The following is a 26,325-nucleotide window of genomic DNA, read 5'->3' as shown; positions in this document are numbered from 1 at the left end:
GTAGATCTTGAGTTGAACATAATTTGATTTTTAGTTGAACAAATATGAATTCGATATAATTTTGAACTCTTATATTTAATTAAATAAATTAAAAACACCCAAATGAAGGCGTGAGCGCCAATTATTATTTATTACAATATTTACCTCGAATTCACTAGAAGTATTCATGCGTATACGGTTCAAACTTTTCAAAGGTGGTAGCATATGCCGATGACTTGGTCCTAATGGTCTCAGGTCCTTTCCCATCAGTTATGGATGAAATTTTGGAGGGTGCACTGGCTACACTCAGCAGATGGGCCGCCAGTAGCGGTCTCAGAGTCAACTCTGACAAAACGGAGTTGATGCTATTCACCAGAAAATACAAGCCTCCACCTATTAAGCTTCCTAGTCTTAACAACCAGTGTCTTACTCTTTCATCGGAAATCAAGTATCTTGGTGTAATACTTGACCCCAAGCTCCACTGGAAGCTGCACATAGAAAATCGAGTTAAGAAGGCTAATATAGCCTTCTACGCCTGTAAATCTATGCTCGGCAAAAAATGGGGCCTCAAGCCACGTGTCGTACTTTGGATGTACAACTTAGTGGTTCTGCCAATTTTGACATACGGCTGCCTAGTTTGGTGGTTATCTCTTCAGAAGGGCTACAACTTCACTAAATTAGAGAGAGAGCAGAGAACTGCATGTGTGGGCATCACTGGTGCCTGGAGAACATGTCCCACCGCTGCGCTCAACGTTATTCTCCACTTAATTCGTGTGGATCTGCAGGTTAAATACATTGCTGCTCAGAGTGCTATTAGGCTGAAGGAGATTGGCCTTTGGAGACAACTTCCTGTAGGACACAGTAGCATCTTGAAGCAGATCTCCCCTTCCTTCTCTGATATTCGCACCAACCTCTCCATCCGCAAACTGTGCTTTGAGGGTTGTGCTAGGGCTATCTTTCCGAGCAGGCAAGATTGGAAAGAGGGGAGAGTTGGTGCGGATATAGATGCCTCTGTTTTCTCTGACGGATGCAAAATGGAGTCTGGAGTGGGAGCGGGGGTCTACTCTAAATCAGCCAGCATTTCGGCCTCCTTTAAACTGCCGGAGACAAGCAGCGTCTTTCAAGCAGAGGCCTTCGCAATCCTGCAGGCATGCAAAATGCTTCGCGATCGCTGTTGGGAGGGAGACATTAATATTTTTCCGATAGCCAAGCTGCAATCAAGGCACTGTCGTCGCCGTATTACAGCTCTCTTCTCGTGAACTCCTGTAAGGAGGAAATCAAACGTCTCGAACGTGCAGGAAACATTTCCCTCATCTGGGTTCCTGGCACAGGTGAGCTTGCCAAGAAGGGGGTGGCAGAACCGGTTCCAGCTGCCCCCTTCTCAGACATCGGTATCCCCTTGGCCGTCTTTAAAGGGAAACTAAACAATTTCTTTCTAAAAAACGCGCAAGACAGGTGGAGGTCTGGCTCATCGTGTGCTATTTCAAAAACACTATGGCCTCAATACGATAGAAACAGAACGCTTAAGGTGATGGGAATTCCCCGCCATTCAATTTCCAAACTCATTGTGGTGATCACTGGCCACTGGGTGATCGGCGGAGAAGCTTGGAATTCCATTCAACCCCTATTGCAGAAGCTGTGGGGTTCCTGCAGAGAAAGAGACTGTGGAACACTTTCTCTGCAAATGTCGGGCTCTGGCGGCTAGGCGCTTGAGCTTCCTTAGCGTGCCCTTTGGGGATGACTTGATGAAATTCTCCAGCCTAGATCCCTTTTCTCTCCTCCGCTACATCAACAGCACTGGATGGCTGTAGAGGGTGTTCTCTCCTCCCTAAATCCTTTCACAGTTAGTGGTCCACATTATGGTATCAAAACGGCACGTAAGTGCTACTTGTAGTGTACCTGGGGTATTCTTGCCATCTTACCTACCTACGGTTCAAACGGTTCCCAACTTCCGAGTGCGGTTAGGTATTCTCTGGAGATGAAGAAGCATCTCTTTGGCGTCATTCTAAGTTAAGAACGAAAACCTTGGTTGGGTGGTTCTGAACTATTCGAATTAATTTTTTTTTTAATTATTTCGGTATGATTTCAAAGACTGAAGGCTTAAATTTATGTACTCAGCTCATGTTTTTACAGACAGGCCTGCTTCAATTAACGCATTGGAGGACAACATTAAAGCATTTATATGTGAGATACTGGCCGAAACATTGGAAACAGTATGTGAAAATTGGACAAAGCGGATGGACCACTTGAAGTGCAGTCGCGGTCACCATTTGCGTGAAATAATCTTCAAACATTAAATTATATGGACTGTAGTATCGATTTAAAAAAAATGTCATGTATTTTTCTGAATGTTACGTGTGCTATTTTGAAAAACTTTCCTATAGCTCTTAAAAAGTCACCCTTTATATATCTATGTATGTGTGTAGCACAATAGCAAAGATAAAGTTCGGAAATTTGGTTGGAAATAATATAATTTGTATTTGGAAACACCACATTATCTTCCAGCTCCACTCGAACCAAAAACTGAGTGTATTCGATAGTTGCAATGTCATCACGTATAAGAATGGTGACTTCTAAGCATATTTTTCTTTTTTCACACTACTAAACTCTGTGAGTATTTATCGCTACTAGCAACACTTATCTGTGGTCTATCAAAATATGTAGACAGTATGACACAGCTATATTTATGTTCAATTGCGCCTTTGTCGTCTCGTCGCCAAAATAATAACTTATCACCTGATTAGAGGCAAGAATTTTTATTTAATAATCCAGTAAGAAAGTGGTTCTTATTCGCTTTAAAATAAACAGTCATCAAAATATTATTGCATCTAACGATGTTTCGCAGCAGTAGAACTTATATACCATACATATATGTATATATACATATAATTGGCGCATACACCCTTTTTGGGTGTTTGACCGAGCTCCTTCTCCTATTTATGGCGTGCGTCTTGATGTTGTTCCACAAATGGAGGGATCTACAGTTTTAAGCCGACTCTGAACGGCAGATATCTTTTTATGAGACGCTTTTTCATGGCAGAAATACACTCGGAGGGTTGCCTCTCGAGGGGCGACCGCTATTAGAATCAACTTTTTCTTCACTTTGGTGTTTCACCGAGACTCGAACCTACGTTCTCTCTGAACTCTGAATAGTAGTGACGCACCAACGCATTCGGCTACGGCGGCCGCCAGTAAAACTTCAGCACCTATAATATTATGCTTGATTTATTGGTTCACTTGAATAGAGGCGGTCAGTTTGCCTACATTATTAAAGCTGTGAAAAAGGTCCTTTTTTAGGCAGCCATTGTGCTTGGTCGAAAACTTTTTAATTCCTATAAAATGGGTAAACATAAAGGCTTAAAAGATCGCGAAAATTGCCAAAAGGATTGGTCAAGTTCCCAATTTTGTGGATTGTCCGGCACTCAAAGTGTAAGCAACTTCAAACCGCTCGCGCAGCTGATGCATGGGCTTTAGCTGTCTGTTAGCTGGCTGAATGATGGCCCAGAGTATTGTTTACAAGCGCGAGGAAGCATTTTGCCCAGAGTAAACGCGAAAAAAGAAAATCAGTAATGGATTTCAAACATAATAGTGTGATTCCTTTATATTTGGCTGGAAAATCACAACCAGCGATTCTTCGTGAGCTCGAGACATTAAAGCAAATAAAGTGTTTGTTTATCGCAGCATTACTCGTTACAATGATATTGTTCGCGAAACGTCATGCAGATGATCATTAAAAGACGACGTGACGTTGCAACGTGAAATGGTTCAAAAAGTGAAGAAGCGACTTGAGCGAAATCCCCGACCAAGGGCCAATCAAATGGCGAAAGAAATGAAAATGTCTACAAGATCCAAGAGGCGCATGATCTCACACCAAAGCAGCAACAACTCAGACTTAAGAGAACGAAGGAGTAACTTGGCTTGGCCGAAATCGGTCAATTTCCGAACATTGGGTTTGCTGACGAGAAAATTTTCTTTTCGAGCAATTCGTAATATCCCACAACGAAGCGGTTTATTTGACCGAGCGTTCATACGAGAACTTGCAATTTGAGTCATCCATTGGTCACCAGAAGGCAGCACCCGCTACAGGTAATGGTTTGGGCCGGTGTAACCGCATATGGGTGCTCTCCAATTGTTTTCATCGAGCTTGACGTCAAGGTAAATGCGAAATTATATGGAGAAAGTATTTTGGAGGTTGCTTTAAAGCCGTGGGCAGACAAACACTTCGGCGGCAGGCCATGGACGTTTCAACAGGACTCGGCACCGTCTCGCAAAGTTCGAGTGAACCAAGAATGGCTAAAAAATAACTTTCCTAACTTCATAACGTCCACACAATGGCTCTCAAAGTCACCAGCCGCGAATCGGATGAATTATTCTCTTTGAGCCATTTTCAAGAGCAAGGTCCGTACTAAAAGATTCCCAGGTTTCGAGGCGTTTAAAAAAGCCATTGTCCGCGATTGGGGAAAAATACCTGTAAGTCACATTCAGGTAGCTTGCGATTCGTTTCTAGACCGTCTCAAGGCCAGCAAAAGGCGAGCAAAAGTAAATTGATTCTTAATTTTGTATTATTTTCACACATTTTTTACTTTGAATTGAATAAAAGTAATTTTCCAAACTAAATTAATGGCCTTTTTAATTGGTTACATTTCGACTGCCGGACCCTGTATATTAGTATAGCGTACGGCGACTCAAAATCTCATCACTTTTATTTGCAAGACTTGGATTGGGCATACTTGAAAAGACAATCCGACCTGTTTCTTGCAAGAGCATACTGCTTTGAAGAGCTTGAGAACTTAAAATAGTTGAAAACGGCAACGAATCGACAGTTCAGCGCCTTCTTTAACACTTCGCTTTATAAACTTAGTGAACATATTTATTTTTCTCGAAGTGAATTTCCACAACTTGGAAGTGTTGTTCTGGCGTTAAACTTAATGACTTACCAAGCCTTACTAAACAGAAATGTCAGCACAATTAGCCATAGTTGTCGACAATTCTAATGCAGCTAAAAAAGATACATGCAGAATAATTAAAAAAAAAAATTAAAAAATTGTGTTGAAGTTTTTTACTGATTTCTGGTTAGAAAGTACGGTTTTAATAACGAAAACTCCTTTTTTTTAAATTTAATTCAATAATTGGAACACCCCTATATAGTTAAAAATAAAATTTTATTTTGAATTTAAAATATTCTATTCTATTTAAAGCAAAATACTTACTTAAACTTAATTACCTCTTTTAACAAAGGTATACAAAATACCCACACTTAAATTTTTATTGCACTTTTTGTTTGCGTTTCGCACCCTTGATTCTTTGTAAAAACCAACACACTAGCGCTACTACAACGGCGAGCGCTACAACAACGACAGCGACAGCCAGACCGATAACATCCAGTAAATAAAATTGGTACCATTTCAAATCCAAACCAGCAGCGCGCAAATGACGTGCGCCTTTGTGACGTATCACATAATCAATCCAGTAGAGTGCCGTCTCCCGTGGGCCCATGGGACGATCGTGGAAGATTCGCGAGATCCGCTTGATAGTGTCACGATAGGTGGAGTTGAAAAGCAATTGCTGCAGACCATTCTTCAAATCATCGCGAGTAAGCGTGTGGAAATCCATAGTAATGGCATAGCCGCCATGCTCAGCTTTCTTCAAATTTAGATACTATATGGAGGGAGAGAAAATATATCGGGAGATATAATAAGTATTACACTTATATTCAAAGATAATAGATTACAAAGTTTGACTAATGGAAGCAAAATTTTGGGAGTAACTGCGGCTGCTACGTCATAGGAGATTTAGAAGCCAAATGTGCCCGCTCATTTCGCACGTATTCTTAAGAATACATTGTGCACACTTCGCACCGATTTTAAACTATGAGGTAAAAATCTGCTGAATGCGTTTTACATTTGTCCGATTAGCCGAAAATTAGCACAACTAATGACTTAGTAGTATGTTGAAATTGGATTTTGCTGAAAGTTTTGTTACGTGAATACCAGTAGCAATATTTTTACTGATTTGCAAAACCCCTCCACTGAATGTTCCCCGAGGGTGCCGACTGGTAGTAGGTACCACAGTTCTCACTCTGCACACAGTTGAGAGGTAGCTAGCTAAGGTAACACTTCATGGACAAGTGTTCGTTACTCCTTAATAGTACAGCATTTGTAAATGGGGTTTTACTATGGTGCGAGGTAAGGGGCCGGATCAAGGTGTCATGCGACCCGTGCCTAGGATCAGCCTGGCTGGGGGCCCTTTTCAAATATAGCCCAGTCGTAAACGTGAGCTTACGGATATCTGGCACACTCCGCAATAACTAGCCTTACCTGTGTAGTTCAGAGCTATGCACAGGTGGACATCTCTTCTCCGACACTCGTGGGACCAACTATGAACGCATCATCAAATAACAGCAAAAAACAAAAATTAAAACAAATAAACAAACCAGAAGGAGCAGCAAGCTCCGAGAAGCGAGCAGCGTTTAAAACGAGCTCTCAATCTGCCACCGTCTGAAGTCAAACTTAGTCACAGTGGTCCGGCGGAAAGCGCTGGCAATGGGACGGAGGTTAAGCCTAGCTCCAGTACATCGGCACATCTTGCGGCAGTCGTCGGAGCCGAACCGAATAGTCGACATCTTGTGGTTATGCGGAGAACTGGGGATGGTACTGCCGCAGGTAGCACTGATGCCAGTACTCTCGCCGGAAGATGGCCAACAGTAAGGATCACCGATGCAACCAAAGCAGGGTACTTGGAGAGGCGTAATGCCGTCAAGATACTCAAAAGGCTGCACGAAACACCACCAATAACGGAGGAGCCTGCAAAGGAGGTAAGCGAGTCGATAGACTGGGGGAAGAAGGTACTACCTAATTACACGCTCGAAAGACCAACCACATCGTCAGCTGCCACCAAGAGACAGAGGTCTTCTGAAGAGGTCAAACCGTCAGCGAAAAGACCGAAAAATCGAGGCATAGCGGCTAATAAAACATTCGCGGAAGTGGCCTGCAATTGCATCATCATAGCTGTCCTGGATGAGGGTGATCCCGAAGGAAGAATTCCTAGGTCCCAATGGAAATGGGTGCAGGCTGCTCTGACCAATGTGACGCTGGAAGTGATACTAAGCAGTCCAGGCCCGCCACGATCATGTACAGACGCTGGCTGGTATCAAGGCCAAATTAAAATTATAGCCTGCGACGACGAAAGATCGGTAGAGCTTTTCAAAGCAGCAATAGCGAAGATCGGGGAAGTCTACCCTGGAGGGAAGCTCGGGGTAGTGGACAAGAAAGATATCCCGACTCGACCGGGGGCACGAGGTAAGGTCCCTACACCCTCCGACCCACAGAAAATCATGCAAATAATAAGTGCATGCAATGCAGGCCCACCAACGGCGGGCTGGAAATTTGTCAAAACTTTTGGCAATACTGTAACAGTAGACGGTGTGGTGACGAAACGTGCCACAATGCAGGTAATGCTTTTGCTAACGAACGACTCACTAGAACCTTTGGCGAAAAGCAAAGGTATCATAAACTACGGTTTTAGCAAGGTGAGAGTCAGAACCTATAAAACAGATGCTGATACCATCGACCAATTGGACTCAGAGATTGAAGCTAATGACGCTGAGGAAGATCCAGGGTCTTGTATTATGGCAAAAACAGAACTAACCGCATTTATGATCCACAAATATAGCAATATAGACACAACTACGATAAGCTGGCGGCCGCCGTAGCCGAATGGGTTGGTGCGTGACTATCATTCGAAATTCAATTCAAGCGAACGTCGGTTCGAATCTCAGTGAAACACCAAAATTAAGAAAAACGGTTTATGGTAGATTAATGATAGAGTAAAAAAGCAACCACAGCACTCTATACATGTAAAAGAATTGTGGGGGCAAAATGGGGCCTAACCCCAAAAATAGTGCACAGGCTATATACAGCGGTGGTACGGCCTATCATGACATACGGTGTCAACAGTAAAACGCCTAGAAAGTATTCAAAGGGGCGCTAGTCTCTGCATAAGCGGAGCACTAAAGACTACGCCCACGGCGGCGATGAATGTCATGCTGCACTTATTACCGATTGAGGCCTACATCAAACAGCTGGCAGCGAAATCGGCTCTTAGGTTAAGAGAATCTTCTAACTTAGCCATTAACAGAAGGGGTCACGCTAGAATACTAGACGAATACCTTCAAATACTTTCCTTCATCAAACGACAGATTTTTGTAGCTCAGTAGAGTTGCATTTAAACACATCCTTTACCACAACTTTCCCAACGAGAGAAGATTGGGACAATGAACTAATGTACAATAGAAGCGGAATCAGCACCTGTACTGATGGTTCCAAACTAAAAGATCAAGTAGGCGGAGGCCTTCATTCTGAAGGAATGAATGCCAACATGTCATTCCGGTTACCGGATCACTGTAGTGTATTTTAAGTTGAAATTTTGGCTTTCAGGGAAGGCCTGCTAGCCCTAAATAAAAGTGTCCTCACCGCAAGAGATATAAACATATATTCAGATAGCCAATCGGTCCTGAAAGCTTTAAAATCGCCTAATATTAACTCGAAGACAGTAAAAGAGTGTATCGACGTTTTGACAAAACTATCACAGTACTTTGTAATAAACCTGCTCTGGGTGCCGGGCCATAGAGACATAAAAGGCAACTGCAAAGCAGATGAACTAGCGAGATTGGGTACCACATTACCGATCCAACCAGACAAAGCGAACATACCTATACATTTAGCAACTTGTAAAATGCTCATAGATAAATACATTATCAGTGCCGACAATAGTGTATGGCCCCTGTCCCTGACCTGTGCAACTAGTAGAATGACGTGGCCGGAATGGAATACGGGCCGCACAAACCGACTGTTGTAACTAAACAGGAAGAATATGAGAAATCTTCTCGGGGTCCTAACCGGGCATTATCTGTAATAGTAATTTTAATGGTATGAGAAGTCTGCATCGACTTCGAAAACTCACAACAATGGGACGAATAGAAGTGACTTCTGAAGTAATTGAAAGCCTTTATAATCGGTACAAACACGGAATTGCAGCAATGAACTTATAGTAATTTGCTAAAACTTGTACTAACACGTTTCACTTGACGAACTAAAGAGTCGTAAGAACATATGTTGACAAACCGAACTGTGCCGTAGCAGTGACCAGCTGCACTCGTACACATGAAATTGGAAAACAAACTTGGGCAAACACCTAACAAAGTATGTAGTGTTCCGAAACTAACTTTTTGTATCTACTTTCGAAGCTAACCAGTATAATATATAAACATATTTATCTCATAGTTAACTTACCTGATCGCAGTAGAAGGGCATGCCTAGTATTGGCACGGCATGATACACGGCTTCTTGTGTGCCAAAGAGCCCGCCGTGAGCGATGAAAACGCGCACATTAGGGTGTGCCAAGATATCATTTTGTGGCATCCATTTTTTTATCATAATATTTTTTGGTAAATTTGCAATGCTATCATTTTCGAATTTCCATAAGACGCGTTGTTTCAGTTGACTGAACACATCAAGGAAAACCTGCAGCTTTTCTGGAGGCATATCCTTACTCTGAACTTGAGTGCCCAAACTGAAGTAAATTACGCCATTTTCTGATTCATCCAAAAATTTCTGTAGATCTGTGGGAAGTGGCTTTGGTGGATAAATATGCATGCCCCCGACATTGATCATGCTATCTATTGTGGGACCAGCCGATGATAACGGTGTATAGTTATTAATTAATGTGACAGAGAGATTCTTATCCATAGCCGAAACACTTGGGAACTCAACTGCGAAAAAGTTGGAAATAAATATAATACAATTAGATTAACTTCTTCATGTGACTAAATGCGTTTAAAAAAATATTTCATTGTCTTACTTGGCAAATGTCCAAAGTATTTCTTTACAAGCTCATCCATTCCCGGAAAGGTTTTAAATTCTCGATAGAGGTCATAATATAATGAGTGGTAAGTATTTTGTACACGTTCCCAGAAAGTCATGTGCTCAGTTAGTGGTAGATAACTGTGAGGCACATATGACCAAGGTGTGATAATGCCAAACATCTGACTCATATAAATTTGTTGAGCAAATGTTGCAGAGCTGATTACTGGTATATTGTAAACGTGGGCTAATGCTAAAAATGCGTCTTGATAGAATTGTTCTACCAACAATAAATCATATACACCCTCGGTTTGTTTGGCATTGATGATGTTCTGTACTTTGGGCTGCTTGAGTGCGTGCTCTGTGGTGGATATGCCCATTAGGTGCATCATTTCCATGAATATTGACATATCTTTTTTCAAATCATATATCGAGATTGTGCCAAAGTGCTCTTGAACTACAAGATAAGTGTGTTGAATGTATTATAATCTTAAATATCGTATGTGTGTATGTGCACTAGTGCTCACATAATTAAGTCACTTTGTCTTTTCCCAATATTTTTTGTGCTAGAAGTTGTACTTAATTTTTTATCAAAATAAAGATCATTGAATAATGCAAACTTTATATATAAAAGTTCCAGCTTCAAGGTATTCAATTCTGATATAATAAAATTAAATTTTAGCATAATTAAACTCATAATTGGTAGTTATTTAATAAAAATGACATACGAAGTTGAGAATTTTTACCAAATAAACTTCCATCTCTTTTCCTAGTTTGCTAAAAAAACTTTCTGATTAAAATGTTGAAATTGTGATAAAAATTTTTTGAAATTTTTTACGTTATTATGAATTTTGAAAAAAATTTGGAACTTAAATTTTTCTATTTGGTGTTTGCTATGGGATGAACTGTATTTTTATAAAAAACAAAACGAAAAATTGAAAACAATTAAAATTGAAACACTGAAATATTGCGAATATTATAAAAAGGTAAAGTGACTTAATTATTGTACATGAACACAAGTGTTTGACGCAAACACTCACAATCTTTCATTAAATCGTATTCCGGTTCAATAAGTATCTCTGTATAGTTGCTGCCCAATTTAAGTGGTTCTAATGTTAGTGCGGTTATCATGGTGACCTATTGATTATTTGGTAGAGAAATTAGTTTGATTTCATAGACAACAATTTAGATAAAGTGAAAGTTCTACCTGATGGCCATGTTTAACCAACTCGCTGATCAGCGCACGATGCATCATGTAGTGACTTTTGCCTAAAAATGAGTACACAGCGAGTATTTTCGCGCCATCAGTAGTAGGCGATTGAGCCACCAGGATGGAAAGTGACAGAAAAATGTAATAGATTTTTAAACCCTGTATGGAAATAGGCAAGATGTAAATTTAATGAATGCTGTTAAAAGTTTTGTTTTAAACGATGTATGAGAGGGTACTTTATACTTTATTACAAAATTATAATTAATATCGAAGAAATTTCAATTCTTCTGCGTAAGTAAGCAAATATTTCGATTGAACTTCTTTCTATGAAGCTTGTGTAATGGCAACTCTAGTACTCTGCAAACAGTTTCAGTAACTTAAACTATTGAGTAGAAGGGCCCTACGTAATCCCAGAATGTACAAAAGTTTGCAACCTTCTACTTTTGCCTTACGCAAATCCTACCCAAATGACAACTGTTTAAGGAAGAAAAACTGTTGAATCTATTAAATTTAATAAATTAGCACCTAAAACTAGAAGAAATATGATATGATTTGAAAATATGTATACGAGTCGGAAACAAAATAGCAATCGACAGTATGAGTATTCCAAGAAGAACTTAATCCAATAAAAGTGGTTTTCGGAAGAAGCACCAAATAGTCTAATAGTCGCCTGTTTTTTTTTTTTTGGAAAATCTGGTCAGAACGCAACTGTTCTATAGGAGAAACTTAAATCAGTTAATTCTCAGTGGTACACGACTATTTTTTTGCCAGCATTTTTTCGGTGAATTAAGGAAAACCATCCACCGAAGACGAATCATCCTTCACCCCGACAATGCGAGATCTCACGTATTGGCTAACACAAGAGAGTTTTTGAGCATTCAAAAGATCGAATTAATACGTGGTCCGCTTTACAAACCAGCCTTGCTAACTAATGATTTCTTTTTGTTCCCGAATATGAACAATAAAATACGAAGTGAACGTTTTCAACGCCTGAAGGAGTTATTTAAACAGCTCGTTTTGTAGGCATCGACTTCGGAATGCTAAAAGTGTTTTTTCAAAATTGATTCAAGCGATTGCGGAAGCGTGTTGTCTTCTAGGAAAACAATAAGGCCATTTCATTTATTTCTTACTGTGTTTTTATTACTGGGCTCCAAATTTACAACTTCTTTCGACCTGGTGTTGTCAAACAAAACAAAAAAAAACTATTCAACCGAATCGTCTGAAATTTTAATATGTTGTTCACAACATCAATGGCTATCGCCCGTACTAGAATCATATTGTTATTTCAATTATTTCTTATTTTTTTGATTAAAAAACTGAAAAAAAAAACGATTTTTAGAGTGTCAAATTCAAAACCGCACCATTTTGTCAATTTTTTTTATTTTAGTACGGGACATAGCTACAGTTATACTGATTCATATTTTTTTGGCTCTTGTGTTGCAGATAAATAGAAGTTAAATAAGAAGCCTAAAAAATCTAAATATCGTTTTTAATTTTTTTATTGTAAAAGAATGCCTGAAAATACCCTAAGATTTCGAGCTCTTGACCACCGGGACCCCTTATAATCCAAAAATTTACCAAAAAATTATATATGGCTCACGTTGTTATTTAATATTTGCGCTTCTTATTTCAGTAACATTCTCTGGTATTATGACTTTTGCTATAGTTTGTGCCACCTTAGAATTTGTTCTATCATCGCTGATATTCCAACACCAAGATTTTGAGGTCGCATCAATGAGATCGTCGAACAATTAGCAGATTTACTACGACACTAAGGAAAATTTTTGGGTCTAAAAAAAATGATTGCATTTCACATTTATTCTAATAAATTTTTTCTAAATTTTACCACCACTTTAGAGCGGATTTCATATTTATTGTTGTTTTGATTTATCACTTTTCAACAGACTTCACATAAATTACGAGAACATTATCGAGTAACTTTTGTACGATAATTTAAATGATGTAAGGACCATATAGCACTTGAAAAAAAAAATAAATAAAAAAAAAACTTTATTTTTGACCTATCTTTTGCTTTTTTGTAATATATTAAAATTTGAGTATACTTCCTTATAATTACCATTTTTAATTTTGACGATCTAAAAATGTATCCCTTTCATACAAAATTTATTCATTTATCAATTTCACTTTTGCTTTCGTTAGTATTACTCAATTAAGTATAAGGCCACCGTACTTGGTAGAATAGATTTTTGTACTAAAATCATAATAGTTCAATTTCTTTTATTTAAGTTGAAAGCTTGATAACTAATTTTTATTGATAACTCCTAAGATTAATTTTACTGCGCTGCTGATAGTAACATGGGTTGTAAACAGAGTTGCTAAGCATCATTGATACATAAAGTTCGTATTATGAATGATCCAAGTGAGTAGATCTTGAGTTGAACATAATTTGATTTTTTGTTGAACAAATTTGAATTCGATATAATTTTGAACTCTTATATTTAATTAAATAAATTAAAAACACCCAAATGAATGAGTGAGCGCCAATTATTATTTATTATTTACCTGTAATTCACTAGAAGAATTCATGCTTATACGGTTCAAAAGGATCCCAACTTCCGAGTGCGGTTAGGTATTATCCGGAGAGCGATAAAGCATCTCTTTGCCGTCACTCTAAAGTAGGAACGAAAACCTTGGCTGGGTGGTTCTGATCTATTCGAATTAATTTTTTTTCCGAATTAATTCGGTATGATTTCAAAGACTGAAGGTTTAAATTTATGTACTCAGAGTATTACTACTAGCAATATTCTAATGAAATTTAGTAAAAGCTCCCCTCAAACCAACGCTGCAAAATTTCCTTGTAATTTGCTCACATAATTGAACGCAATGAGCAATTCGAAGGATTTTATGGCAACACTGATGGCATTTCAAGTCCGTTGTCTTTCAAAGACCGATAAGAAAACTAGACGAACATTTTCAGACAATCTATCTTATGTCATACTAACCACACGTATATACATACATTTATGTAAATATTGACGACATATTAAATGGTTTATTTGTAAACAATTAATAAGAAATAAATAATAGCGGCCGCCGTAGCCGAATGGGTTGGTGCGTGATTACCATTCGGAATTCACAGAGAGGTCGTTGGTTCGAATCTCGGTGAAAGCAAAATTAATAAAAACATTTTTCTAATAGCGGTCGCCCCTCGGCAGGCAATGGTAAACCTCCGAGTGTATTTCTGCCATGAAAAAGCTCCTCATAAAAATATCTGCCGTTCGGAGTCGGCTTGAAACTGTAGGTCCCTCCATTTGTGGAACAACATCAAAACGCACACCACAAATAGGAGGAGAAGCTCGGCCAATCACCTAACAGAAGTGTACGCGCCAATTATTTATTTTTAATACATATCGTATGTATGTACATAAAAAGCTTGCAACGCAATATAATGGAGAGGGTAGTGGACGCAGAACTACTTCTACGGATTTCTAGGCTTTCTAGTAAGTAATTGTAAATTTTTTATTGGATCGCATTTATAGTCAGTCGATTTCTTTGTAAGTCGGAGGTTGTCCACCGGTGCCCGAAACTGCCCATTTTGTATTTCTTTTGTCGGTTATCGGACTTTTGACAGCCACTTTAAGAGAGAAATTTGTGTTTCTCAATAGCCCGAAGTCGGCCAAAAAAACCAAGTTTGCAAAAACTGTCAATTTTAGTTGTTAACTGTGTAAGAAGAAGGAGAATTAAAAATACGAATAAACAGCAACAAATAACTTTACCGTTTTGTTTTGGGTAATACATAGAGTTTTGTTTGAGTTCCAGTGCTTCTCCCTAATGTAAGCTCACTAGAACAGCATTTTGTTCTTATGTCTGAAGCGTGCACGTAAATAAAAAAAAATATCTAAATCGATTTCCTTTCAAATTTTTGCTAATTAATATTACTAGATGCGTACGAACAGTCAAGAAAGTAAATATGTACTCTGGCAGCCAAGCGGCAAATAGGGCCCTCGGGTCAGTGACGGTGCATTCGAAACTGGGCAGGGATTGCCTGGTCTCACTTCGGCATCTGAAGTCTTTGACAAAAGCCTAATCTGGGTTCCTGGTCACAGCGACATTGCGGGAAATGTGAGGCGGTTGATATTAAAAATCTGATGAACTTCATCAGCAGCGTAAAGCGGTTGACTCAAACGCAGCCCAGTCATCGTTCATAATCCACACACTCTAAACCCATCCTAATCATCGTAATCGTCCCACCACCACCTCTGCCCGCCCTCTCCTATCAACCCATCGGTTTTCTCCTTCTGGTGTCACGAAGGGCGAGACCTTTTACTTTCGTCCAAGGGTGCCCATTCATTTGGTAACTATTCCAACCTAACCTAACCTAGTATTACTATAAGCTTATAGCGTATTGGACCTTTTTCATGGAAACACTTTAACTCTCCGCAGGGAAGTGTGCCATATATACAATAATATACAAGTATATATCTATGTATCCGTTTAGCACAATAGCAAAGATAAAGTTCGGAAATTTGGTTGGAAATAATATAATTTGTATTTGGAAACACCACATTATCTTCCAGCTCCACTCGAACCAAAAACTGAGTGTATTCGATAGTTGCAATGTCATCACGTATAAGAATGGTGACTTCTAAGCATATTTTTCTTTTTTCATACTATTAAACTCTGTGAAGATTTATCGCTACTAGCAACACTTATCTGCGGTCTATCAAAATATTATACACTATGACACAGCTTTATTTATGTCCAATGGCGCCATTGTCGTCTCGTCGCCAAAATAATTACTTATCACTTGATTTTTATTTAATAAAATTATTACTAAGGCAACCGTACTTACTCTAGTAACAAAGTGGTTCTTATTCGCTTTAAAATAAACAGTCATCAAAATATTATTGCATCTAACGGTGTTTCGCAGCAGTAAAACTTATATACCATACATAGATATATACATATAATTGGCGCATACACCCTTTTTGGGTGTTTGACCGAGCTCCTTCTCCTATTTATGGCGTGCGTCTTGATGTTGTTCCACAAATGGAGGGATCTACAGTTTTAAGCCGACTCCGAACGGCAGATATCTTTTTATGAGACGCTTGCCTGCCGAGGGGCGACCGCTATTAGAATCAACTACGTTCTCTCTGAACTCTGAATAGTAGTGACGCACCAACGCATTCGGCTACGGCGGCCGCCAGTAAAAATTCAGCAGCTATATTTATTGGTTCACTTGAATAGAGGCGGTCAGTTTGCCTACATTATTAAAGCTGTGAAAAAGGCCCTTTTTTAAGCAGTCATCCTGTTTTGTCGAAAACTTTTTAATTCCAATAAAATGGGTAAAGATAAAGGCTTAAGAGATCGCGAAAATTGCCAAAAGATTGGTCGAGTTCTCCATTTTGTGGATTGTTACGTGAAACAAGAAGCCTCGTATGGTAAGAACTACAGGGTCCGGCACTCGAAGTGTAACCAACTTCACGAGCATCAGCTGTCTATTAGTTGGCTGAATGATGGTCCAGAGTATTGTTTACAAGCGCGCGGAAGCATTTTTCCCAGAGTAAACGCGAAAAAAGAAAATCAGTAATGGATTCCAAACATAATAGTGTGATCTTCGTGAGCTCGAGCACCTTAAAGCAAATAAAGTGTTTGTTTATCGCAGCATTACTCGTTACAATGATACTGTTCGCGAAACGTCATGCAGATGATCATTAAAAGACGACGTGACGTTGCAACGTGAAATGGTTCAAAAAGTGAAGAAGCAACTTGAGCGAAATCCCCGACCAAGGGCCAATCAAATGGCGAAAGAAATGAAAATGTATAAAAGATCCAAGAAGCGCATGATCTCACACCAAAGCAGCAACAACTCAGACTTAAGAGAACGAAGGAGTAACTTGGCTTGGCCGAAATCGGTCAATTTCCGAACATTGGGTTTGCTGACGAGAAAATTTTCATTTTGAGCAATTCGTAATATCCCACAACGAAGCGGTTTATTTGACCGAGCGTTCATACGAGAACTTGCAATTTGAGTCATCCATTGGTCACCAGAAGGCAGCACCCGCCACAGGTAATGGTTTGGGCCGGTGTAACCGCAGATGGGTGCTCTCCAATTGTTTTCATCGAGCTTGACGTCAAGGTAAATGCGAAATTATATGGAGAAAGTATTTTGGAGGTTGCTTTAAAGCCGTGGGCAGACAAACACTTCGGCGGCAGGCCATGGACGTTTCAACAGGACTCGGCACCGTCTCGCAAAGTTCGAGTGAACCAAGAATGGCTAAAAAATAACTTTCCTAACTTCATAACGTCCACACAATGGCTCTCAAAGTCACCAGCCGCGAATCGGATGAATTATTCTCTTTGAGCCATTTTCAAGAGCAAGGTCCGTACTAAAAGATTCCCAGGTTTCGAGGCGTTTAAAAAAGCCATTGTCCGCGATTGGGGAAAAATACCTGTAAGTCACATTCAGGTAGCTTGCGATTCGTTTCTAGACCGTCTCAAGGCCAGCAAAAGGCGAGCAAAAGTAAATTGATTCTTAATTTTGTATTATTTTCACACATTTTTTACTTTGAATTGAATAAAAGTAATTTTCCAAACTAAATTAATGGCCTTTTTAATTGGTTACATTTCGACTGCCGGACCCTGTATATTAGTATAGCGTACGGCGACTCAAAATCTCATCACTTTTATTTGCAAGACTTGGATTGGGCATACTTGAAAAGACAATCCGACCTGTTTCTTGCAAGAGCATACTGCTTTGAAGAGCTTGAGAACTTAAAATAGTTGAAAACGGCAACGAATCGACAGTTCAGCGCCTTCTTTAACACTTCGCTTTATAAACTTAGTGAACATATTTATTTTTCTCGAAGTGAATTTCCACAACTTGGAAGTGTTGTTCTGGCGTTAAACTTAATGACTTACCAAGCCTTACTAAACAGAAATGTCAGCACAATTAGCCATAGTTGTCGACAATTCTAATGCAGCTAGAAAAGAGCCGATACATGCAGAATAATTAAAAAAAAAATTAAAAAGTTGGATTTAAGTTAAGTCGGCTTAGAGAATACGGTTTTAATAGCGAAAATGCCATTTTACCTAAACTATCTTCATTTAATTCAGATTTTAATTTAAGGGAATAATTGGGGCGCACAAACAAATGAAAGACCTAACTGTGATGACTACATGCCATCATGTCTGAGATGTGTTCCAGTTAATTCGAAAAACAAATGTGAAAAATGGTAAGCTTTTTGTTCTTGCCTACCTCATTTTAGGTATATAAAAAAGGACCCACCCCCCAGTATAGTTAAGAGTAAAATTTTATTTTGAATTTAAAATATTCTATTCTTTTTAAAGCAAAATACTTATTTAAACTTAATTTTACTTTAACAAAGCTATAGAAAATACCCACACCTAAAGTTTTATTGCACTTTTTGTTTGCTTTTCCCACCCTTGATTCTTTGTAAAAACCAACACACTAGCGCTACTACAACGCCGAGCGGTACAACTACGACAGCGACAGCCAGACCGATAACATCCAGTAAATAAAATTGGTACCATTTCAAATCCAAACCAGCAGCGCGCAAATGACGTGCGCCTTTGTGACGTATCACATAATTGATCCAGTAGAGTGCCGTCTCCCGTGGGCCCATGGGACGATCGAGGAAAATTCGCGAGACTCGTTTCATATTATCACGATAAGTGGGGTTGAAGAGCAATTCCTGCAGACCACTCTTTAAATCATCCCGAGTAAGCGTGGGGAAATCCAAAGTAATGGCATAGCCGCCATGCTCACCTTTCTTCAAATTTAGATACTATGTAAAGGGGAGAGAAAACATATCGGGAGATATAAGTTGTGCACTTGTATTCAATCATATGTAATATATATTACAAAGTTTAGCGATTTGAAACAAAATTGTGGGAGTTACTTCAGGCTGTCACGTCATAGGAGATTTAGCAACCAAATTCTGCCCTCTCATGTCGCACGTATTCTTAAGATCTGATTGTGCATACTTCGCACCAAACTGCTAGATAAAAATCTGCTGAATGCGTTTTACATTTCTCCGATTAACACAAAATTAGCACAACTAATGACTTAATAGTATGTTGAAATAAGATTTTGCTGAAAGTTTTGTTAGATGATTACCAGTAGTAATATTTTTTACAGATTTGCATGAAATATACATGTATAATTATATCAATTATTATAAGAAAATTGGAAAAGTGCTACAATATTTTTTTAAGAAATACTGATTTCTATAAATGAGTGAATGCGAAGCACAATCCATCAAATTTTCTGAAGTTATGTTAAGCTTGAAGAAGTTATGCGAATTATGTGTAATCAGACCATTACGTTCGACTAAGCAATCATTATTTAGGGGGTAATGAAGTTGCTCGTGGCATATCTGCATTGATTTTTTCTTATATTACCAATACAATCTCAGTTTTGTCGTAAATAAACCGCCGACACATTCTATGTTATGCCAGCCAATCAGCGGATCTCAATGCGGTTCGATGTTGGCCACATCTTTTTTCACCAGAGCTGTGAGTAATTTTAATGGTACGAGTATGAGAAGTTTGCATTGACTTCGAAAACTCACAGCAATGGAATGGAAATGACTTCTGAAGTAATTGAAGCCTTTATAATCGGTACAAACACGGAATTCGGACTTGAACTGATATTACTTTGTGTTTAATTTGCTAAACTTTTACTGGCACGTTTCAATTGGCGAACTAAGTCTATGGTGATCATAATTTATTCTGTAACTGTTTTCAATAGTATACGATGCTATATAAAGAATCGTAAGAACATAAATGTTGCGCAACATGTTGACAAACCGAGCTGTGCCGTAGTAGTGGCTCAAGCTGCGCCCATACATGGGAAATTGGAAAAGAAACTTAGCCAAACAACTAGCAAAGTATGCATGCGGTTATTGGGTGTAAATTAGTGTTCCGAAACTAACTTTTTTTATCTACTTTCGAAGCTAACCGGTATAATATATAAACATATTTATCTCATATTTAACTTATCTGATCGCAGAAGAAGGGCATGCCTAGTATTGGCACGGCATGATACACGGCTTCTTGTGTGCCAAAGAGCCCACCGTGAGCGATGAAAACTCGCACATTAGGGTGTGCCAAGATATCATTTTGTGGCATCCATTTTTTTATCATAACATTTTTTGGTAAACTTGCAATGCTATCATTTTCGAATTTCCATAAGACGCGTTGTTTCAGTTGACTGAATACGTCAAGGAAGATTTGTAGCTTTTCTGGAGGCATATCCTTACCCTGAACTAGAGTGCCCAAACTGAAGTAAATTACGCCATTTTCTGATTCATCCAAAAATTTCTGTAGATCCGTGGGAAGTGGCTTTGGTGGATAAATATGCATGCCACCGACATTGATCATGCCATCTATTGTGGGATCGGCCGATGATAACGGTGTATAGTTATTAATTAATGTGACAGAGAGATTCTTATCCATAGCCGAAACACTTGGGAATTTAACTGCGGAAAAGTTGGAAATAAATATAATACAAGTAGGTTAACTTCTTCATGTGACTAAATACGTTTAAAAAAATGTTTCAGTGTCTTACTTGGCAAATGTCCAAAGTATTTCTTTACAAGCTCATCCATTCTCGGAAAGGTTTTAAATTCTCGATAGAGGTCATAATATAATGAGTGGTAAGTAATATATTTTGTACACGTTCCCAGAAAGTCATGTGCTCAGTTAGTGGTAGATAAGTGTGAGGCACATATGACCAAGGTGTGATAATGCCAAACATCTGACTCATATAAATTTGTTGAGCAAATGTTGCAGAGCTGATTACTGGTATATTGTAAACGTGGGCTAATGCTAAGAATGCGTCTTGATACAATTGCTCTACCAATAATAAGTCATATACACCCTCGGTTTGTTTGGCATTGATGATGTTCTGTACTTTGGACTGCTTGAGTGCGGGCTCTGTGCTGGATATGCCCATTACGCGCATCATATCCATGAGTACTGACATATCTTCTTCTATATCATATATCGAAATTACGCCGAAGTGGTCTTGCACTACAAGAGAAGTGCGTTGAATGTTGTAAAATGAAAAATACTTTATTTATTCTTGTAAATCAATTTCATCTCCTTCAAAATAATCCCCTCTCGATGAAATACACTTATGCCAACGATTTTTCCAACCCCCGAAACATGCCAAATAGTCCATTTCCGGTATAGCCATCAGCACCTTCTTCGATTCAGCTTTTATCTCCTCAATCGACTCGAAACGCATTCCGCGGAGTGGTCTCTTGAGTTTTGGGAGTAACCAGAAGTCACACGGAGCCAAATCAGGCGAATACGGTGGTTGCGGAACGATATGCGTGGAATGTTTGGCGAAATGGTCACGAAGAACGAGTGCAGTGTGAGACGGTGCATTATCGTGATGCAAAAACCAAGAGTTGTTGGCCCATAATTCTGATCTTTTTAGACGAATTGCTTCACATAAACGACGCATAACGCTCAAATAGTATTCCTTATTAACAGTTTGGCCAGGTGGAAGGAATTCATAGTGCACCACACCACGAAAATCGAAAAAAAACTATCGTCATGACCTTTATTTTCGAACTACTTTGACTTGCTCTTTTCGGTCTGGCCTCGCCTTTAGCACGATATTCGCTTGGTTGCTCGGTTGTTTCAGGGTCGTAAGCATAAATCCAAGTCTTATCTCTCGTAATAATGCATTTGAGCTTGTCCTGATAGTCTGAAAGCATTGTTTCACACACATCAACGCGACGACTTTTTTCCAAGAAATTGAGAGTTTTCGGTACCAAACGAGATTTGACTTTTCGTAGGCCCAAATGGTCTTTCAAAATGGTTTTCACAGATCCTTCTGATATTCCGATCATATCAGTAAGGTCTTTAACAGTCAACCGACGATTTTTGAGCACAAGCTCCTTCACTTTATTGACGTGTTGGTCATCTGTTGACGTCGATGGTCGTCCGGAGCGCTCCAAGTCATCACCACGTTCTCGACCCTCTTTGAAGTCTTTGTACCACTTATAAACATTTTTGTGCGACATGGTCGAATCACCAAATGCCTTCTGCAATATGTTAAACGTTTCCGCAGCCGAAATTTCATTCCGCAAACAAAATTTGATGGTACTTCTCTGCTCAATCAAATCAGACATTGTAGAAATTGAAAAATGCACTCTTGGTCGTTTGGTAAACACAAGCGTAAATATATTACTGATAATGACATTCACATGAAAGTTGGACCAGATGTTATTAACAGTGCTGCCAACTCATGAAAAAAATAACTAGAGCGAAATTTTAATCCCGCGAAGTTTGACAAATAAATTCACCTTACTTTTTGCCCCCAGAAGTATTATAATCCTAATTATCGTATGGGCGTATGTACACTTGTGCTCACATAATTAAGTCACTTTGTCTTTTTCCAATATTTAATGTTTTAGCAAAATGAAGATCATTGAAAAATGATATAAAGTTCCAAACTTTGTATGAAATTCCAAAAAGGTAGAAAAAATTTACAAAATTGTAGTTGTAAATTATTTTGTCAGAATTTCTAGGAAGCTTCAAAGTATACAAATCTGATATAATAAAATTCTATTTTAGCATCATTAAACTCATAATTGGTAGTTATTTAATAAAAATGGTATACGATGTTGAGAATTTTTACCAAATAAACTTCCATCTCTTTTCCTAGTTTACTGAACATTTTTTTCGAAACATTCTTATTAAAAAGTTGAAGGTTTGATGAGAATTTTTTTAAATTTGTTAAATTTTTATGAATTTTTTAAAAAATTTGGAACTTAAATTTTTCTATTTGGTGTTTGTTATGGGATGAACTGTATTTTTATAACAAAAAATAACGAAAAATTGAAAACAATTAAAATTGAAACATTAAAATATTGCGAATGTTATAAAAAGGTTACGTGACTTAATTACATAAGCACAAGTGTATGCCGTTAACACTCACAAGCTTTCATTAAATCGTATTCCGGTTCAATAAGTATCTCTGTGTAGTTGCTGTCCAATTTAAGTGGTTCTAATGTTAGTGCGGTTATCATGGTGACCTATTGATTATTGGGTAGAGAAATTAGTTTAATTTCATAGACAACAATTTAGTGACTTTTGCCTAAAAATGAATACACAGCGAGTATTTTCGCGCCATCAGTAGTAGGTGATTGAGCCACCAGGATGGAAAGTGACAGAAGAATGTAACAGATTTTGAAACGCTGTGTGGAAAAAGGCAAGATGTAAATTTAATGAATGCTGTTAAAAGTTATGTCCCAAACGATGTATGAGAGGCTACTTTATACTTTATTACAAAATTAGAAAGCACCCTATACGGGCCCTGCGTCATGCCGGTATGCACAAATGTTTCCAACTTTCTACTTTTGCCTTACGCAAATCCTACCCAAATGACAACTGTTTAAGGAAGAAAAACTGTGTATCTCGCAATTTTTAACAGTGGTGTTTCTTATTATATCAAATTAATTACTAAAAATAAATGGAATACTAAAAATAAATTGGATCATTTCAAGTGCACCTTTGCCTTTTCAACAAAAGCTGGCGAGAGTACAGGAATGGGTCAGGCGAAAATTTGCAGGTGTGCGTCTTGATGTTGTTCCACAAATGTAGGGACCTACAGTTTTAAGCCGACTCTGAAACGCAGATAATTTTTATGAGGTGTTTTTTCAATGCAGAAGTATATGGTGTACATTCATTGTGGTACTTCACGCATGAAGATTCTAACCTACGTACTCTGAATGATAGTCACGCACCAATCCATTTGGTTACAACGGCCGCTCAATAACATATGTCCACTAAGCATTGGGACTAACTTCAGACATATATTTGAGTGCATAAAGAAACACACAGATGTAGCTCCATGCACTTGTCATGCCCAAGTTGGCTTATATACTTAACTGTCAAACTCATATTAAAAAGTTTCCATTCAAAATGCCGTACAAGCTGAATTTACGTAAATCTGTCGCCAATCTCTTTGGGCGACCCAGTACAAGTGAAATTGTGAAGGTGTTTGAAGATAAACCAATCTCCCTGAAAGATTGCAGGAATGGAAAAGAACCGGAAAATAAGGTTATACCGGGTCGCCCACCAAAAGTAAATGCCGCAACAACTAAAAAACTGATGTCAAGTGCCAAAACCAAGGTTGGTCAATCAACAAGCAAATTAGCACGAAAATTTGGCATTTCAAAGTCTGGCGCTCACAAGATTATGAAGAAAAATAGAAAAGAAATTCATCGGAAACGTAAGGGAGCACCAAAATATACAGCGAAATAACTCGAAAAAATACTTATGTACTTGCAGCCGTGCACTTCGTCGTTGATTCGCAAAAACAAAGCCAAAGTGATCAATGCTGACGCTTATAATGGTCAATGCTTAATCAAACTGAAGAAATTCATTGATAAATATCACAATAGTGACGTAATCTTATTTTGGCCAGACCTTGCAAGCTGCCATTATGCAAAACAAACATTGGATTGGTTAACTGAGCAAAAAATACCATTTGTGCCAAAAAAGGACAATCTTCCAAATGTGCCCCAGGCACGTCCAATAGAAAATTTATGGTCAGTTTTCAAGCGGATGGTCTACGAAAAGGGCTGGGAGGCACGAAACGAGCAACCGTTGATCAATCGAATCAAGCGGAAGTTGAAAGAAATTGATATAAGCACCGTCCAAAACTTAAATCAGGACATTCGCTCTATTCTACGAAAAATCGAAGACAATTGTCAAATGAGTGTAATCTAAATGTATTTTTGATATGTAACCAATCGACGGAAGTAGCAAATAAAAATAATTTTTAATTCAATTGTTTGTTTTCAAATGGCGTGGTTTAGCGGGCATATGTTATGTAGATCATAAAAATGGCATACGAATTTTTCGCTATTATACTGCTCAAGGCTGTTGTTTTGGTGCACACTCTTATATAAATTAATCTGAAAATTGTTTATTCATCAAATCCTTTTACCATAGGATAACAAAAATACGGCACTGCAGAGCTTGGACCTGAATAAAATATGCCACTTAAATTATATGGATCAACGATTCGACTTAGATTCTGCGCTGCACTTTAATTTATTACTTCATTTTTTAAATCGACAGTTCGCTATCGATTCGCTGTGGGCATTTATAATATTTTACCACATGAAGTATAGTGAATCAACTTCAGAACTTCAATTTTAAACCTCGAAAAAATGTTATTTAACATGTGCTAGCATAGCCGATATTCCAACACCAAGATTTTGAGATCGCTTCAATGAGATCGTCGAACAATTAGCAGATTTACTACGACACTAGTGGACATTTTGGGGTCTAAGAAAAAACTTCGCATTGCACATTTATTCTAATAATTTTTTTCTAAATTTTACCACCACTTTAGAGCGGATTTTTGATTTATTTATTTATTTTTTTTTTTTGATTTATCACTTTTGAACAGACTTCACATAAATTAAGAGAACATTGTCGAGTAACTTCTCTAGGAAAATTTAAATGCTTTTAGGATCACATAGCACTTGAAAAAAAATACTCTTTTTTTTACCTATCTTTTGCTTTTTTGTACAATAATATTATAAAATTTGGGTATACTTCCTTATAATTACCATTTTTAATTTTGACGATCTAAAAATGTATCCCTTTCATACAAAATTTATTCATTTATCAATTTCACTTTTGCTTTCGTTAGTATTACTCAATTAAGTACAAGACCACCGTACTTGGTAGAATAGATTTTTGTACTAAAATCATCATAGTTCAATTTCTTTTATTTAAGTTAGAAGCTTGAAAACTAATTTTTATTGATACTTCCTAAGATTAATTTTACTGTGCTGCTGATTGTAGCATGGGTTACAAACAGAGTTGGCAAGCTTCATTGATAAATAAAATTCATATAATGAATGACCCAAGTGCAAGTGCACTTGGTGAGTTAAATAAGATCTTGAGCTGAACATAATTTGATTTTTTGTTGAACACATATATCGAATTCATATTTAATATCATTTTGAACTCTTATATTTAATTAAATAAATTAAAAACATCCAAATGAATGAGTGAGCGCCAATTATTATTTATTATTTACCTGTAATTCACTAGAAGAATTCATGCTTATACGGTTCAAAAGGATCCCAACTTCCGAGTGCGGTTAGGTATTATCCGGAGAGCGATAAAGCATCTCTTTGCCGTCACTCTAAAGTAGGAACGAAAACCTTGGCTGGGTGGTTCTGATCTATTCGAATTAATTTTTTTTCCGAATTAATTCGGTATGATTTCAAAGACTGAAGGTTTAAATTTATG

At 38.1% G+C, this 26,325-nt stretch overlaps 1 protein-coding gene and 1 pseudogene across 1 annotated transcript; both read right to left on the bottom strand.

Annotated features, from left to right (window-relative positions):
• Window positions 1–5,122: 5,122 nt before the first annotated feature.
• LOC128867847 (UDP-glucosyltransferase 2-like) lies at window positions 5,123–13,219 on the bottom strand. The gene is made up of 6 exons (XM_054109401.1): window positions 13,127–13,219; window positions 11,047–11,208; window positions 10,880–10,976; window positions 9,838–10,296; window positions 9,270–9,748; window positions 5,123–5,637 (listed from the first exon to the last, which is right to left on the bottom strand). Exons 1-6 carry the CDS (start codon window positions 13,127–13,129, stop codon window positions 5,245–5,247), a joined length of 1,593 nt encoding a protein of 530 aa, XP_053965376.1. The 5' UTR covers window positions 13,130–13,219; the 3' UTR covers window positions 5,123–5,244.
• A 5,206-nt stretch (window positions 13,220–18,425) lies between these two features.
• Window positions 18,426–25,745, bottom strand: LOC128867495 (UDP-glucosyltransferase 2-like; annotated as a pseudogene).
• Window positions 25,746–26,325: the final 580 nt, after the last annotated feature.

The sequence above is a fragment of the Anastrepha ludens genome, chromosome 6 (assembly GCF_028408465.1).
Source record: "Anastrepha ludens isolate Willacy chromosome 6, idAnaLude1.1, whole genome shotgun sequence".
Lineage (NCBI taxonomy): Eukaryota > Metazoa > Arthropoda > Insecta > Diptera > Tephritidae > Anastrepha > Anastrepha ludens.
This window is presented reverse-complemented; position numbering and strand designations above follow the sequence as displayed.

Bases quoted from the DNA above. Each gene is read 5' to 3' on its own strand.
- LOC128867847 (XM_054109401.1), bottom strand. The intron at 10,297-10,879 runs GTGAGTGTTTGC...CTTATCTTGTAG, and splicing joins ATACGATTTAATGAAAGATT to TTCAAGAGCACTTTGGCACA. The intron at 5,638-9,269 runs GTAAGTTAACTA...CCCTCCATATAG, and splicing joins TGCCCTTCTACTGCGATCAG to TATCTAAATTTGAAGAAAGC.